Here is a 12,233-nt window from a genome sequence, read left to right on the forward strand (position 1 = left end):
TCATTTTGCGCAGCCCTACATCATACTCAAAAGAAAGAATAACTAAAGAACATTCCTTCTAGAAGTTCCAAAACAGTGGCAAATCTCCTCTAATGACAGACAGGTGGATGAGGGAGAGGTGAGGAGTGAGAAAGTCACGAAGAGGGCAGAGATGTGAGCCGTTTGCCACAAGAGAATCATGGTAAACTCTCCTCTACCTGGCTGCGTTTCAGGGGGGAAGAGGAGACCGCGACATTACCTCCAGGCAATCTCACTGATGGACGCACTTAGAAAGACTGTTTACAGTAGTCAACATCTGAAGAGGATCAAAACATTTCATCAAAGTTGTCCTAAAACTACTGAACAACACCAGTTCTTGTCTTAGTCATTATTTGAAGTGGATTAAAACTTTGAATTTGTGCTATACATGTATGCGCATACAAATTCACACATAGAGGTATAAAGTCCGACAGCTGAATACTAAGTCAGGCTACACCCTAAAGGACACTAAACATGACTAAACAACTGCTAACTCTCAGTTATATTTAGACTGACTGCACGATACTGGGAAAATCTGCGATATTGTTATTGAGTGTTGCCATAAGGATATTTCTACTGTAGCTTGCAAAAAAAAAAAAAAAAAAAATCGCTTTTTTATTTTTTATTACTGATTATTTTACTATGATCATAACATAAATAAAGTAACAACGTGCAAACATTTAGACTTTAAACCACCAAAAATGACTGAAAACCTCGGCGGAAATTCAAGTTCTTAACGGATGTTGTCATTTTCCTCTTTTGTCTCCTGGCATTATTATTTATTTTTAGCTATAGGTCTAGCAAAGGCCCCATCTGTCCGACATGCATGCATGCAGCACAGAAATGCTTAACACAAAATGAATTGAATTTTTTGCACTTCTTTCCCAGCACAGTGCTGGGTTGCAGCTGGAAGGGAAGGCTGATGGGTAAAACATGCCATAGTAGTTGGTGGTTCATTACGCTGTGGCGACCCCTGATAAACCAGGGACTCAAGGAAGACTAATTATTGCACTTCTCTGCGATTCAAATATTGCATATACTATTATCGTGATAACTACAATTTATTGATATACGCTTTTCTACAGAAACAGTGAGAGAAATCAGTACAAAATGTATTTAATGCATTGTTCACACAAAACCGCTGTCAAAATTAGCTTAGTATATAGACACTTTATGACTAAAAGCAACATAAAAATTAACAAACATAAACTGTTCACCATAATACAAGTTTTCTAAAGCTCTATGCAAACTTTCTGGGGTGAACAGAGCACATTTTAAGTCGTAATTGATTTAAATCTTGCACTAATACATGTCCAAAGGTGTCATGTCATTTTATGCTACACAAATGTCATACCATGCTGAAAAATCCACTTTGAAATCACATTAATGAATAATGAATTTCATATTATGAAAAATGTAAAACTATTTTACATGTTTGGTGTTTTTGATCCAATAATACCTTTCTGAAATCTAATTTTACGCAGATTCGAGCAGGTTTATTCCACATGAAGCATCATTCCATTTATTTAAGCATCATGATTAGGGCCAGACAGAATCTGCGGATATTTTTTGCTAATTTTTTGTAAAAAATCTGCATAATTATCAGAATAACTTTGGGAGTATCAAATAACTTAATATATAAAATTAAAAATTATAGATTTTTAACCTTTATTTAATGTTTACAATACAAATCCAATTAGATCCACTCATTTAGTAAACAAAGCAAGTTTCATATATCTACTAAAAGACAGAAAATATTGCTTTACAAACTGTAATGTAAATAAATCATATGAACATTTTCAAATTACTATTATTATATCACAAACTATTAGTGAAATTAATTTAAAAACTGAATAAAAATAAATGATGACTCAATGATGGGCTAAAAATCTGCAGATTTCTGTGTGCACAGAGTCCCTGTGGGCCTAGTCATGAGCCAAGAACTAAAGCTAGCAGCTACGAGGTGAATTCCCAGCCTGATCCAACGAGAAAACGTAACTATTTTAGTTTAGTGGCTAATTCGTATCAATTAATACAAGCTCAGGCTTTCAAAAAATGTATGATATTTAAAAGGAGGCGTGGCACCAAAACCCACCCACCTAAACCTAACCATCATTGGTGGATGAGCACATTGTACTAAATAAGAATCAGCGTATCAGGGTTGGGGGTTATGCATTACAAGTAACGTAATATTACATTTACATTTAGTCATTATTATTAATTATTAATAATGTTACGTAATATTATTACTTTTCTAAGTAATGATTAAAGTAACACGTTACTTTTAAAAAATAAGTAATAATATTTGAGTTACATGTATTGAGAAAATATAACTTGAGTTACTTTTTAGTTTAGTTAATTCACTTTTATAAAATAAATTGCTGAATTAAAATTAAAGCAGTCACAATAAATCATGCAGTAAATGAGAGAATGAAAGAATAAAGAGATGACTATTGATTTTAATCGTAAGAGGAGACTGATTAAGGGTAAGCAAACTAGTATTAATGGAGTGGGTGTTAATAGTGTTGATCAGTATAGGTATTTGGGAACTGTTTTGGATAATAAATTGTCCTTTTCTGTTAATACTAATATGTTGTGTAAGAAGGAGCAACAACGACTATACTGTTTACAGAAATTAAGATCTTTTAATATAGACAAATCACTCATGTGCATGTTTTACAGTTCATACATTCAGTCACTGTTATCTTTTTCTTTGCTATGCTGGTTGAATTCTCTAAGTGTGAAAAATAAATAGTTGTCTGAAGAAAATTGTGAACCTAGGAGGAAAAATAACAGGGAGAAAACAGATGACCATGGCTCGGTTATAACCATAAACAAGGTTTGAGTAAAGCTCAGAGTATTCTGTCAGATGATTCCCATCCTATGCACCACGAGTTTTATCTTCTCCCTTCTGGTATTCGATACAGAACACCTACTAGTAAAACAAATCGGTTTAAACTTTTACTCATTCCCTCAGCTGTAAAGTTTTTAAATTTAGGGTAGAATTTGTATTGTATAATGTGCTTTTGTGTATTATGTGAGACATGCTTGTATGCTGCAACCAAATTGCCTTAGGGAAATTAATAAAGACTGACTGACTGATTGTGTTCAATATTTTGAGCGCATCAAAAAAAAAAAGGAAAATGGGATTATAGTCTCAATGGACAGTGATTTTACTTAAGACAAATAGTACTAAAGTAGCAAACACATTGCTTTAAAGCAGGGGTGCTCAACCCTGTTTCTGGAGATCTACCTTCCTGCAGCGTTCAGTTCCAACCCTGTGATCAAACTGAACCAATTAATTAGGACCTGAACAGCACTTGATAATTACAGGCAGGTGTGTTTGACATGGGTTGAAGCTGAAATCTCCAGGCCGGTTGATCTCCAGAAACAGGATTGAGCACCCCTGCTTTAAACTTTCAATAATCTGTATAAATGGCATGTACTGTATAGCTCTTGGGTCCGGAAGTTCTCAGAAAACATTATCCTAAACTATTTTTATGCGTTTTTTAAATGAATGTAAATGTAGGTGTAGGTTATACAGTGTGTTGTTCATTGCAGAGCTCCTCTATTTAAAAAGAAAGAAAAAAAAAAAGTTCTGAAAGAGACCAAGCCACAGCCGGGTCAGAAAAGGTAACGCAAAAGTAACTCAAAAGTAACTTAATGCATTACTTACCATAAAAAGTAACTAGATAATGCAACTAGTTACATTTTTTGGGGAGTAACTCAATAAGTAATGCATTACTTTCAAAAGTAACTTTCCCCAACACTGATAGGAATGATATTGTACAAATTCATACAAATTAGCCCCTAAATCAGGGGTCACCAACCTTTTAGAAACTGAGAGCTAGTTCTTGAGTACCGATTAGTGTGAAGGGCTACCACTTATTAAAAACACATTTCTCTTAATTTACTTTTAATTATATGTTATTATTAATAATTAATAATATTCATCTATGTGAAGACATTGATCATGTTAATGATTTCTCACAGTAGTTTTCAACAATAACAAGTTAGATAAATATTAATATGCAACACTTCATTTGTCTGAAATAGTTTTTAAAGTTTTTTTTATATATAACTTAAAGTAATTTACAAATTTACACCAATGCAAGTCTGATTTAAAAAGAATACCTATAAAAATATTAGATGCAGCTTACTCATATGTGGTGCTATGGTGAGCTATTTTTAGAACAGGCCCACATGCAACTCATGTGAACCTGGCGGGCTACCTGGTGCCCACGGGCACCATGTTGGTGACCCCTGCCCTAAATCAAAAAGATACAAACTGCAGTGAGATAGTGTTAGGATTGCAGTATTACATACTTCAGAAGTGTAATAGTATTTAAAAACCACAATAAATAAATAAATAAATAGCCAACCGATGGTTTCAAAAAAGCACATATTGATTAATTTAGTTCACGAAAGGTTTAAATTTAAAGATTGACAATTTTTTGTTTAAAATAGGTCTTCCTTTATATGGAGATGAATTGAGTTTTTACTTCCAGAACCAAATTTTTGAGCCTCATACTAAAAAGCCAACTGAAAGCCAACAGAAAAGAAATGACTCTGCAGGAAGAGGAACACAAACACCGGCGCAGACAATGATCCAAAATAACCTCTTAACTCTGAACGCATCTATATGATTGCAGAGTAATGAGTCTGCTCGGTTTGTAGGGACAGGAAATGGCAAAATGGTCTTTCCCAGAGATCCTGTCTGTCCTATCATCTCATGAAAGTAAATGAAAATCAAGTTAAAAACAGCCAAAAACAAAAATGAAGTGTTCTTATTGGTGAAAATTAGACTTGTGACGTTTTGACACCAAGTGACCCTATTAAACCTTTTCATTTAAGCAGTGGGAATGCCTAATATTCCCAAAACACACCTATGGGCAGGTATAAGATTCTGACAGTATGATAACCTTGGATATGATAACCTTGGATAAAAAAAAAAAAATCACGGTTTCATGTTATTGTGATAACTGCTCTAAAATAATTTCTGGTTAAAAAACAACAAATTTTCCCAGATATAACACAATATGTTTTACTTCAAGAAACATTTTAATATTTTGGATCAGTAAACATGTCAGGCTAAATAATTAAAATAAATCATTGACGAGTACTGTCTTTATTAATTTCAAAAACACTGATTTATTTACAACTTGAAAAGGCATCTTTGTTTTCTGTGCATATAAAGTAAGCCACTGCACTGTTGAGTTGTGGAGCAAGTTTGGATGTTGGTTTAGAAGCAATTTGTTTTTCAGGTGTTTCCTGAATCTGAACAGTAGGGCTGGGTCGATAGACGATACCATCATCCGATAGACATCCCCATCACTGCAGCAACCCGCTCTCGAAAAACATACACTCATGCCTCGTTTACACTAATATTTCTTAGTTTTAAAATGGCATTTTAGGATGAAAGCGATCCACGTCCACATTGGCCCTGCTTCCACACTATACCGCTGAAAAAGCACATCACGTGACCACTCAAACACACTCTGTCATGCGCTCTAGCATGTGTGCACGTCAGAGCTCCAGCAGTCAGCAGGTGCTTTGAGCACAAAACCCCAGAGAGCAGTGCACGTCGAACAGTTTATCAAGGATGTATTGCTAAATTGTATCTCACTATAGTTGTTAAACATGATATTTAATTCAGCTTGTCTCTATTTAACAACTCTTCAGTCTTTTGAATCTATCAGGTAACGTGTCACAGCATCGGTACACTGCTTCAGTCTTTCACTTTCACGCTTGTACTTAGTAATTTTAGCGAAAACTTCAGATACTGTTGGTTGGTTTCTGTTGGTTGTGCACCTTTTTTACCAACCAAGTTTGTCGACGCCATTATAACGACACAGATCTCTCTGCCTATTCATGCCAGAGTCCCTCTGAAAAAGTGATTGACAGGTGGTAATTTGTGTGTAACTTATCTTTATTTATTTATGATTTGGTTATGGGAAAAACGAAGACCATGCGGGTCAGGTAGTTGAAACGGTAGGCTACAAATAATAATTCTAAATGAATGAATGAATTATTCATAAATAATTAATTCACTGGCGCCTACGACGACAATGCCAGCGTTCATCGCAATGTATCACAGTAGACATCGTACAATGCCAAATTGGTCAACATCGCCCAACCCTACTGACCAGTAGCTTTTCATGTGGTGGCTCTTTATCTGCGGGAAATACTGTTGGCCTAAAAATGTAAATAAAACAGTCATAAAAAACACTTACATATATGCCGGAAAGTACAAAAAAAACATTGTAGCGGTTTTAAAAACCTTGACTTTTCAAAATCGTGGTAAACCTTGAAACTTGAATTAGGGACTTGCTGAATTCATCAGGTAGCTCCTACAACACTGATCTTACATCCGAGAATCACTCAAATGATAAGCACTTGTGCACAGAAAGCCTCTGGTGTCCAGCTGTGTGCTCTGGAGGCCAGCAGTCATTTAGACTGTTTAGCGTGGAAATGACACTTCCTGTTTAGGACCTCCAGCGCTCCTCTGAGTTTGTGCTGTTTCATCACTGAAACCCCCTGTGACCTCAAAGTTCACCCAACATTGACTATTTACTCTTCCTCAAGGGGTTTTAAGCTTGACTTTTTATCAGTGTGTTCAAAATACTTTTTTAAAATGAGTTGAAACCATTTTTGGGTGGACAACTTAATTGTTTTAAGTTCAATTCACTTTAAATCCATAAAAACAATGAAGCTAACATAATCAATTTGTGTTTTGCCAACATGAAGGGATTGTGTTTAACCCAATTTTTTTTTCTTTACAGTGCGAGTTTCTTTCTTCAGTTGAACACAAAAGATATCTTAAAGAAAGCTGTATGGAAACATGTAACCATTGACTTGCACAGTAAGGAAAACAAATACCATGGAAGTCAGTGGTTACAGGAAGTCAGTTTTCAAAGTCACCAAAAAACTCATTTAACAAGTAAAGGGTGAGTAAATGATGACAGAATGTTCAGTTTTGGGTGAACTATCTCTTTAAACTTTGTCATGATATCATCCAAACTTCTTAATATGTGCCATTGATTGATTTTATAAGAAACTGATTTCATAAGAGACTCCTGGTGTACTTTAAGTTGGACATTCTGGGACTTTTCTATGATGCAAAGCATTACTGAAGAAATGAGACTGATTGGGGCATGAGGAAGTTGTCGAAAGGGATCAGTAATTAGAAGTATGAATGCATTTTGTTAGTGATAGTACAGAATGCAATTGCATTACCTCCATTTGTTTGCTTCGTCTGTTTGGTTTTTAACTGCATGTATACTTAATTAATTGACTTTTATCATGGATAGTGCAACATAAAGTGTTAACTAAAAACTAAATGAAAAATTATGATAAGAATTCTTTAGAATATTGCTATTTTTAATTCTTATTTAATTTTTTTCCAAATTAAAGCCTATAAAAAGCAGCTGTGACAACTTTCCCGAAGTGTGAGTTTTTAATAATGATATTCCACTAATCTAATCTAATATAAACTAATATAATATAATATAATATAATATAATATAATATAATATAATATAATATAATATAATATAATGTGGGCGATGCAGTGGCACAGAGGTTAGCACAGTCGCCTCACAGCAAGTAGGTTGCTGGTTCGAGCTGGCATTTCTGTGTGGAGTTTGCATGTTTTCCATGTGTTGGCATGGGTTTCCTCCAGGTGCTCCAGTTTCCCCCACAAGTCCAAAGACATGCGCTATTAGTGAATTGGGTAAGCTAAATCGTCCATAGTGAATAAATGTGGAAGGGCATCCACTGTGTAAAACATATGCTAGATAAGTTGGCGGTTCATTCTGCTGTGGCGACTCCTGACTAAGCCAAAAAGAAAATGAATGAATGAATGAATGAATGAATAACAAAATATAATGTGATGTGACTCTAGAGCACAAAACCTGATCTTATGTTGCATGTGTGTATTTGTGTATACACATATAAGTTAATAGGGAATAGCTAAATATACCAAATATAAATAATACTAAAAAACACATTGTCAAAATTATTGTTTTTTAATCAAAAATCCTTAGAATATTAATTAAAGACCCTGTTCCATGAAAACCTTAAATTTCCATTCATGAATGTATCAAAACTTAATTTTTTATTATTAATATGCATCACTAAGCACTAAATTTGGTCAACATTAAAGGCAATTTTCTCAATATATTTCGATTTTTTTATCCCTCAGATTCCACATTTCAATTAGCTCTGCCAAATATTGTCAAATTATCCTAACTACCAACCATTAATGGAACATTTATTTAATCAGCTTTCGGATGACTTATCTCAATTTCAGAAAAAAAAATTGTCACATATTGATTGATTGATTGATTGATTGATTGATTGATTGATTGATTGGTTCAAATGTTTAAAAAATATTAAAAAGAGCTGTTGTCACTTATTTATTAAGCTTTCAGATGACATAAACATGGCAATTAAAAACATTTATCACATTTATCAATTGGCTGACTGACTGACTGGTTGATTGATTGACTGATGCATTAAAATGTTTAAAAATATCAAAGAGCTGTTATGACTAAACCAGTTGCCCTTCCTCTTAAATAATCCAGTCTGAATTCAGAGTTTCAAACCTTTAACTTTAACAGGATCTGCTGTGAGGAAAGCAAATACATCCATCATTTCCAACGCAAGTGAGCATGACAAACACACGAGCGAGTGTTACATGAACTGTTATAATGCGTTTCAGCTGTTGTTTTCACACTCTCTTCCTACAGTACGACACACACGCACACGTTTCAGATCATTTGACATCCAGCTGTAAACTTAATAAACCCTTTCAGCTTAACGTACAAACTAAATAACTAAAAATATATTTCAAACAAACACAACAAGAGTAACCGTAAGCCTGCATACCTTCTCTTGTGCTCGGGTTAACCTCTTCTGTACATTACTGGCCAGTTTCCCGGCGTTGACTCCTTTCCCAACCTCTGCCATCTTTTGAGCTACTTCAAGTCTCCAAAGTGAATAAATATAAAAATAAATAAATGGTTATGAATGAAGTAAAGCGCAGAGAGAGAGGCGGGAGGTGCTGAGGAGCAGTAATGTATGGGGAAATACACTGTCTGTCGGATCAACAGGAGGTCGGTGGGTAAACCCTCTTAAAGAGACAGCACGCGAGACTTACAAGCGGATACGGACAGAGTTATTATTAGACTAAGCCTTTTTCAAGCTAGGTTATACAAAAAGTTCAAACTTTAAACTATCAAGCTATTTAAGGTCTGACGGGTTCCGTTATTCGCCACTGGAGGCAAGACTCGAAAACAAGAGAGAGAGAGAGTAAGAGAGAGGGAGATGGATTATGTTTCCCATTCCTTATTATAGACGCTCTCTTAAAGGGACAGGTAAACACATCCACTATCAAACTTTTTTTATTATTTATCTTCACTCCACTCACATCTCAAAACTTTTTTTTTAAATCTTTATACCAGTGGTTTAATGTAAATAAGTTGGTAAATGACTAAACATGAGTGTAAAAATTAATTGTTATTAATCGAATCCATAATAAAAGTTATATGCACTCATTCAATTTCCTTCAGCCTAGTACCTTATTTATCAGGGGTCGCCACAGCAAAATGAACCGCCAACAATTCCAGCATATGTTTTAGGCAGCGGATGCCCTCCCAGCTGCAACCCAGTACTAGGAAACACCTATACACTCTCATGTTCACACGCACACTTATACACAACTGCAATTTCATCCAATTCACATATAGCGCATGTCTTTGGACTGAGGAGGAAACCCACGCCAACACAGGGAGAACATGCAAACTCCCCACAGAAATGCCAACTGGCCCAGCCAGGACTCGAACTAGCGATCTTCTTGCTATAAGGTGACAGTACTGACCATTGAGCCACCATAAAAATTAGTTTTGTCATAATATGTGTGTGCTGTGTATATTTATTATGTAAGCTTATATATGAATACACACATGTATTTATATTTTTGAGAAAATGTTTATTAATTTTTAGATATAAAACATAAATATGTTTATGATACCTATTGTATAAATATCTGTGTAACGAAACGGTTTTGTTTAGTTTTGTTTATTGTATTTGTGTGTAATAGATATACATAATAAATACACACATAAATTGTCAAAACAAACTTTATTTTGGATGCAATTAATCATGGATAATGTTTACCCAGCACTATTAAAAATACACTGTAAAAAATCCATTAAATACCGTAAAATAACAGACATTGAATTACAAGAATGTACTGTAAAAACTGGACATTCATTGACGGAAATGTACTGTAAAATAAGGAATGTTAAATGACGGTAATGTACTGTAAAATGATGAACGTTAAATAACAGAAATCTACTGTAAAATAATGAATGTTAAATGACGGTAATCTACTGTAAAATGATGAACGTTAAATAACAGAAATCTACTGTAAAATAACAAATGTTAAATGACGGTAATGTACTCTAAAATAATAAACGTTAAATAACAGAAATCCACTGTAAAATAACGAATGTTAAATGACGGTAATCTACTGTAAAATGATGAACGTTAAATAACAGAAATCTACTGTAAAATAACGAATGTTAAATGACGGTAATGTACTGTAAAATAACAAATGTTAAATACCAGAAATTTACTGTAAAATAGCGGACGTAAAATTACAGAAATTTACTGTAAAATAATGGCCGTTAAATAACAGAAATGTACTGTAAAAAACTAACATTAAATAATAGAAATTTACCGTAAAATAACGAACGTTAAATCACAGAACTATTCCGCCGAATTAAATTACAGTAAATTTCTCTAATTTAATGTCTGCTATTTCACAGTAAATTTCTGTAATTTAACGTCCGTTATTTTAAAGTACATTTCTGATATCTAACGGCCGTTTTTTTACGTATTTTACGGTACCCCAGTTGCCGAAAAAAAATAAAAGAATGGATTTTTTTACGATGTATAATTCATTTATTTTTCTTCAACATAGTCCCTTATTTATCAGGGGTCTACGTCAACATATGCTGGAAAAGTTGGCAGTTCATTCCACTGTGGCAACACCTGATTAATAAAGGGACTAAGCTGAAAAGAAAATGAATGAATTTGCCAAAGTGACTTAAAACATAAAAATGCAACACAAAGGGTTAATCATGAAAAGTCAACAGTTTTAGAAGTGCTGCAATATATTAATAATACCTGACCAGGACAAAACATCCAGAATTGAATCTTTCAACCAAATATTTTAGTCTATTTAGAATTTGAAAGAAGAAATAAAGATGTTTGCATGGCCTAAATGCTTAAATGCCATGTTTGCATGAACTCATTAGTGAGAGTAGTGTTTCTCTATTCAGTGGTGTCACATCACATGTTTGGTGGGATTGCCATTACATTAAACCCATCAGACTTCATTAGCACACTGTTTACTGTCAGAAGGGCATATAAACTTTAGCAAAAATAACATACAGTTGAAGTCAGAATTATTCGCCCTACTCTGAATTGTTTTTTTTTTTTCTTAGTCAAATATTTCCCAAATTATGTTTTACAAAGCAAGGACTTTTTTTATAGTATTTTCTATAATATTTTTTCTTCAGTATAAAGTCTTATTTGTTTTAATTTAAAGCAGTTTTTAATTTTTTAAAGCATTTTAAAGTCAATATTGTTAGTCCTATTTAGCAATTTCTTTTTTGGATTGGCTACAGAACAAACCATCATTATACAATGACTTGTCTATTTACTCTTGCCCAATTAACCTAATTAGTTAAGCCTTTAAATTGAACTTTAAGCTGAATACTAGCATCATAAAAATATCTAGTAAAATATTATTCACGGTCATCATGGTAAAGATAAAATAAATATGTTATTAGAAATTAGTTATTAAAACTATTATGTTTAGAAATGTGTTGAGAAAAAAATCTTCCCGTTAAACAGAAATTGTAGAAAAATAATATACAGGGTGGCTAATAATTCAGGAAGGTCTTATAATTCCAATATAAACCTTAATATAACATAAACATGTGGTTCTTCACCACTTGAGTGGCCCAGCCAGAGCCCAGACCCAAATCCTATTGAAAATCTCTGGAGAGATCTAAAAATGGCTGTAAACCGTCGCTTCTCATCCAGCCTGATAGAGCTTGAGAGGTACTGCAAAGAGGAATGGGCAAAAATTCCTAAAAACATGTGTGCCAAGCTTGTGGCATAATATTGAAAGAGACTTGAGG

General features: G+C 33.9%; 1 protein-coding gene across 32 annotated transcripts in view; it reads right to left on the reverse strand.

Annotated features, from left to right (window-relative positions):
- bin1b (bridging integrator 1b) overlaps positions 1-9,324 on the reverse strand; it is a 59,318-nt gene extending 49,994 nt beyond the window's left edge. For 30 of the 32 annotated variants that reach the window (XM_087255459.1, XM_087255456.1, XM_087255452.1 and 27 more), the window contains exon 1: positions 8,908-9,126. In XM_087255459.1, the coding sequence (XP_087111585.1) occupies positions 8,908-8,988 (81 nt within the window). In that variant the 5' untranslated portion in view covers positions 8,989-9,126. Of the gene's footprint in view, positions 1-8,907 lie in introns of all 32 variants that reach the window. The other 2 variants (NM_001004602.4, NM_001327970.3) reach the window with 1 other exon arrangement.
- Positions 9,325-12,233: the final 2,909 nt, after the last annotated feature.

The sequence above is a fragment of the Danio rerio genome, chromosome 6, assembly GCF_052040795.2.
Source record: "Danio rerio strain M-AB ecotype USA chromosome 6, GRCz13ab, whole genome shotgun sequence".
In the NCBI taxonomy this organism is placed as follows: Eukaryota; Metazoa; Chordata; class Actinopteri; order Cypriniformes; family Danionidae; genus Danio; species Danio rerio.